This window comes from Crocodylus porosus, unplaced genomic scaffold (genome assembly GCF_001723895.1).
Source record: "Crocodylus porosus isolate Cpor-Errol unplaced genomic scaffold, CroPor_comp1, whole genome shotgun sequence".
Taxonomy (NCBI): domain Eukaryota; kingdom Metazoa; phylum Chordata; order Crocodylia; family Crocodylidae; genus Crocodylus; species Crocodylus porosus.
The window spans coordinates 187,552,525-187,558,524 of NW_017728886.1; the positions used below are offsets into that span (position 1 = coordinate 187,552,525).

General features: G+C 43.0%; 1 protein-coding gene across 4 annotated transcripts in view; it reads left to right on the forward strand.

The window, feature by feature from the left end:
* Nucleotides 1–6,000, forward strand: part of MIB1 (mindbomb E3 ubiquitin protein ligase 1) — a 115,126-nt gene that overhangs the window by 68,496 nt on the left and 40,630 nt on the right. For all 4 annotated transcript variants that reach the window (XM_019546909.1, XM_019546918.1, XM_019546924.1 and 1 more), the window contains exons 13-14: nucleotides 3,554–3,686; nucleotides 4,540–4,626. In XM_019546909.1, the coding sequence (XP_019402454.1) occupies nucleotides 3,554–3,686; nucleotides 4,540–4,626 (220 nt within the window). The remainder of the gene's footprint in view (nucleotides 1–3,553; nucleotides 3,687–4,539; nucleotides 4,627–6,000) is intronic.

Consider the following 6,000-nt stretch of genomic DNA (forward strand, 5'->3'; position numbering starts at 1 on the left):
AACAGCCTAGCTAAGACCATACCCCATAAACTTTTTTATCGGAGTACTTTATCTCCTCCTGTATGTTCTAGTTATTCTGCACCTTTGGTGAGCAATGTGATAAATAGCCATCAGAGTTTACCTTCTCTTTCATCCTCTTCTCAAGGGCAGAATTATGTGCAGAGCACAGTGTTTTGATGGTGGTGGGGGTGGCATTCAGTGAGTAAAGGCAAATTTGAAATGTGCCTTGTACATTAGATGATGTTGTGATAGCCCTTAGTTGCTGTGGGAGCTGGTTTCACAATTTCTGTTTGGTCCCTGAGAGTACCGTCCTTTGGACAAATAAACATTATCCTTCTTTTTAGGACATATTTTGCCTATGGAATTGTGGAGAGTTGTAGCCAGTTCTCCAGAATTGTGGATGCTCTTTTAGAAATGCCAAACTCAGCCAACTGTGCATCTTAAGGACAAGGACAAAGTCTTAGCATGTGACTCCCTTCTCTGGGAAGTCAATGTAGCAAGCAGAGGATAGATTAAATGTGCCTTCGTTGCTGAAATGTGCTGCAGCAGTCTGTACTACTTGGAATTTCCTAAGGGCTGATGGCTTCATGCCTAGGTATATTGTATTGATATAGTCCAGACAAGATGTGCAGTGTTCCAGACCTACTCCTTGCTGCCTCCCCTTACTGAATGCTGTTATAAAAGCTATGGAATCTATAATTGGCCATAGATTTTATTGTATTCCATATATTTGTATTCCTGGGTTGAAACTCTCTTAGTATCAGGGATACCATTTCAACAGGTTCTTCCTTATTTTGCTAGATGTCAGTAAAACCGTGGCAACCTATGCTTTGTTAAACTGGATAGAAAATGTGTCTGTAATGAGTTAATAGCAGATGCCATAGTCTGTTATGCTAGGCCTTTTAAAAAAAAATTCAGTACATTTTTATCGTGTTTTGAAGTATCAAGAATAAAACAAAGTTGACAAAGACCAGCATACACTTTTAACAAAAATATTGTTTTGCTTTCAAATATTTTAATATGAACTGTGAGGTGAAAGGAACCAACACTGTATACAACATATGGTGGACTTGCCAAAAAAAAAAAAAGTTTTTCCAGATTCATCATGCCACGTCTCTGATTGGTTCTTCTTGGAAGTAAGAGCAATCAGTGTGTTGGGTGCTAAAGTCAAGTTTTTTTGTGATCCATTGTGTTGCTCAGCTAGATCTGTGGCATTTTTTATTTTAAGCCAGGCTTGGAGTTTTATTGTGGAAAGGATCACTTTCTAACATTTATTTGTAGTTCTTAAGTTTGCATGGCTAATTAATAAGAGTGGTTTGAATTCTAGGTTGTGTAAGTCAGTTTATCAGTTTATGCCTTTTGCTTCTGTTAACTGATGCTCTGATGACAAATTCAGATACACACTGTGCCTTTTCTGGGAGCTGCAAATTATCCCATCACAAGCAAGAGGATAGAACAATATCAACAGAAGCTGCCAGAATATAGGTTACTACTGCTTCTGGAAGTCTCAACTCTTTGGGAACCCTATGGCTTGAGGGGGCATACTGCCTGCATAATAGACAAGGAGGAGACAATCAGGAGATATATTTCCACCCCACAAATTTAATCAGAACAGCAAACAAGGCTGCAAGATCTCTGCTGCAGATCTCAACATGCCTTGAAGATGATGTTTTCCAGTGTGCAGTCTTTACTTGTACCCTGATCGTCTCCATCTTGCTGACCATATGTGCTCATCTTTAGCTGTCTGCTATACTGCCTTCCCAGTCTTGTTTTGCAAACCCTCTGTTTTAAGATGGGCCTAGGTAAGGAGAACTAGAGCAGAGGGTAGAATCGTAAGCTTGTAGAAATGCAGACAAAAGCAAAAGGAAACTCATTAGCCCAGGTGGCATCCGTCACTAACTCAGTTTTCAAGTGCTGTTTTCCTGTGTCACCTTTGCTTTTTGGGCAGCCTTGCTTTATTTTGGGTAAAGGAGAATTGATTCTTTGTCACGGAGGGAGGGAAAAGTAGGTGCAATCCCCATCCAGCTTACAAATTTAGATCTTGCATCTTCTGCTAAACCATAATCCCAAGCATGGCTCTAGAGGGGAGAAAGGGGTGCAGCTGCTTGTTCACACCCTTTGGCTGTGTCACATGTGCAGTGAGCTCTCTGAGCTCACTAGCATGTCAATGGCAGCCCCTGTTGGAGCACTGCATATACTGGCAACTCTTGAGTTCACCAGTTGGTCAGCATGGAGTCTGCCCAGAGTCCCTGTTTTTTAAGCAACTCCAGTGCTCAGGAGGTTAGTGCAGTGTGTAGCTGATGAAGTGAAGCACATAGTGTACATGCATGTGTAGCATGGCAGGAGTGTGATTGTTGGGGTTAGAGATCAGATCCCAAGACACCATTAAATGAATGCGTGCCAGGAGCCTTTGTTTAACTATCATTAGGTTGTAATGATGGTGGTAAAGTGGCAACCTTTATTGGGTATTCTTATTTGTGAGTTCAGTGTGTTGCAAATATCTTTACATAGTTAACCTCTGGGGTGTAGAAAATATGTCTCTCAAGCTGGATCTGGCTGTGGAGCCTCCTAGCCTAGGCACGGGAGTTATCTTGGGATGTGGGCACACCCTTTGGCTGTGGGCACACAGTGGGGCTGGGGCAGCACAGCACAGTGGCTGGACTCCACTTCCTGGCAGGCCTAGTGATGGTGGCCCCTTCTGGCACCTGCCAGTAGTGTCACCACCCCCACTGGATCAGGCCCCACTGCCCAGACACCGCAACCCCTCTGCCCCATATCCGTTACCAGGCATGTCAGATAGAGCATGCGGGCAGAGTCTCCATGGAGACCAGTCTGGGACACACAGGCAGGGTGTGCTCAGCCAGGTGGATGAAATGGGGCTGCAGGCAAGCAGGGAGAGGCATCTGGGAGTGGGTTGGCTGGGGCCAGGCCTGGGATCTTGGGCTGGTAGCAGCACAGGGCCAGGTGTATCTGTTAGATTAGATAAGTTATTAGCTCTGATCGGACAATATGTATATTTCAGTACTATCTGATGTAGAAAACAAGCAACGGAAACTATTTATGAGTTCTTTTTGCATTATATCTAAAAAATGGAGCGGTGTCTTTTTTCTTTGAGTCATAGTGAGCTAAGTGAAGTTTTAAAAATTTCTGAGATTTTTAAAATGGAACTTGCTTATTCAGTAATGAAATGTGAAGAAGGGATTCATATTCATTAGACATATATACATAATTTCCTCTTAAAAATTAAATGTCTAAATACGTTTATTTAATATTTTTCACGCAGTTGCTTTGCTATTGATGTTTTAATCTAAAAAAAATCTGTCTGAAAAATATCTGACTTCTACTTGATTGATTGGTCTTTAATTGCAGAATACAAGTTATTTGTCAAAATAGTTTAACATTAGATTTTTACTTTTGAGGTTCTGGAATCTTTTCTATTCATACCCTCTTTTAAAAGTTGCTTTCTTTGCCAGTCTGCCATGAGAATGAAAACTTTTTTTTGATGCTGTTTAATTTTTATCCAGTAAATATTTCTTAATATGTTATGTTTCAGTGCAATGCGTGTGTTGCTGTCCAAATTGCCACGGCCATGGATTGTAGATGAAAAGAAAGATGACGGTTACACTGCCTTACATCTGGCAGCACTAAATAATCATGTAGAAGTGGCTGAACTTTTGGTGCATCAGGTAATTCTCTCCACTAGGAAGAGTTAAATGTCACACATCGTTGCTTAAGCCCCATGTATGAAAACAGTTTACTCCTTTAGGCAGATGCCTGCAAAAGTAGAGCTGGCGAGGCGAATGGCATGTGACTAGCTGTGTCATACTTGCCCTTTGTATCACCATGATTAAACTATGCCAATACTTTTCTGAACAAGTTTAACTCTTTAGAGCCAAATAATCTAATTTGTGTGAATAATAAGTAATTAACAGTTATCCCATTAGTGTATTTTTTTTCCTTTTCCCTCTGCTAGTCAAATAGGACAAGCCAGGGGGCAGTTAACCAGCACCCTGAATGGATTGCTGTAAGGTTAAGAATACTGAGTTTAACGGTATGGTTAAGGATGACTCCAACCCTTTTATAGCTTAATACATTTTTAATCAAGTCATTAAAACTGAAAATTAAATGTTACTTAAGAAGCCTGCAGCCTTTTTTTCCACTAAGGATGTACCTAGTACATTTAGAGAATTAAAACTGGCTTTACCTTCCTTTAGTTAATCCCATAATTTATACATGATGAGCCAAGCTTTCATAATACTCAACACTTAATATTGAATTCCTGTTTTTACAAAAAGGCTTCCTCCCATTTAGATGTCTGAAGAAGCTCCTGGGCACTGCCCAGTGGTGCAAGGGATACCACTCTGGAGTCTAAGTATAAACCAGATACTCCTGAAAACTTGGCCCTTCCGTGGCACACCCCCCCCCCCCCAGCTTCTAAATCTCCTCTATTTCAGGATTTTACTGAATGTTCCAACTGGCTATGTTGCTTGCATACTCATTGTTGAAAATAAAAATATTGACTCTAAACATCTTTTTCAGGGCAATGCTAATCTGGATATCCAGAATGTGAACCAGCAAACTGCACTGCATCTTGCCGTCGAACGACAGCATACGCAAATAGTTAGGGTAAGATACGTATAATAAGCCACAAGTTAACTTTATTCAGCTTAAGTTGACTTTAGACGAACATACTTTATGAAGCAGAAAGATTGAAGATATATTTAATGTCCATTACATTCTTCTATCCCTTAAAATTTAAAGAGTGCATTCTTGGGTGTAGAAAAATCCCAATTTCTTCAAGTGCTTCTCCGTATGAATGCTGCAGTGGTGGTGGTGGGGGGGAGTGGGGTGAGGTATTTCAGTTATTTAAGCTCTGTGACTTTTTTTGTCCTAGTTTTAGTACCATTCAGCAGATGCTCTGCCTCTCCCTGTTTTTTGCTGAGGGCATACAGGAAGGTGAGCTCTTTCCACTCCTTAGTTTTTCTCAGCTACCTTAACTCAAGATGGAGTTTCCACAGGCTTAAACAGACCATGTTTTTGTCCGCCATCTGTAATACCTATTCTTTCACCTTTTTGCTTGGGTTTTTTGTTCCTTCTTTAGTTGTTTTCTTTCTGAGTTCTGTTTCTCTTTCCCACCCCTCTTATAAAGACTTGATGCTCTGTTAACTTGCAAAACATGACTTCTTGAATTGTGTGCATCTCCATTTCTCCCCCTGTCTCCCACCCAATAGGTTTTTCCTTTGATCATTGGAATGGTTTCCTCCAGGTTGTCTTGGTTTCAAATTCTGAGCCTCTTGCGACTGGGCTATCCTGTCACGGGCTGGCCATTGTTTTGGGAGAGTCCCAGATCCTTCAGAAATGCATGTTTGCAATCCTGGCCTAGGAAGGAGAGAAGCTAGGCTTCAAGTTTTCCTTCTTGGGTCAATGTTATGGGGTCTGCTCTGGGTGGTTGCAGCAGGAAGCGCCTGGCAGCAGCGAGAAGGAAGGGCTGCTTTTCCCCCATGCCGAGCAACAGTTTTTACCTGGCTGCCACTGCTGCTGAGCCTGGGTGAGCTAGTCTGGAGCAGGTGCGGGGTGGGCTAGGTTGAGGCTGTGTGGCATTGGTTCCCACCAGTACCATGGGATTGGGGCCAGCAGCAGTGGCAGCTGGAAGAAGCTGCCTAGAAAGGCAGCCCAGCTGCAGATCTGCCCCAGCCCCGCTGCATGTCCAGGGGTGGCAGGACACAGCAGGCACAGGGTGGGCACTATTCCCACAAGTTCTGACTGATCCACTCCTGCCAGGGTGAGTCTGGGGCAGGCTGGGACTCTGCACTGTTGGCAATGGCAGGGAGGCACTGCAGGGCACATGAGCTCCAGGCTGTTGTGAGGTGGAGGTGGGTGCTGACCAGCTTGGGGGGCACACACAGGGGCTCCCATGCACACCCTACCTTACCCGCAAACCCCACAACCTCCCCTGTGTACTATCATACACCCCATAAACACTGCACCCACCCACACCCT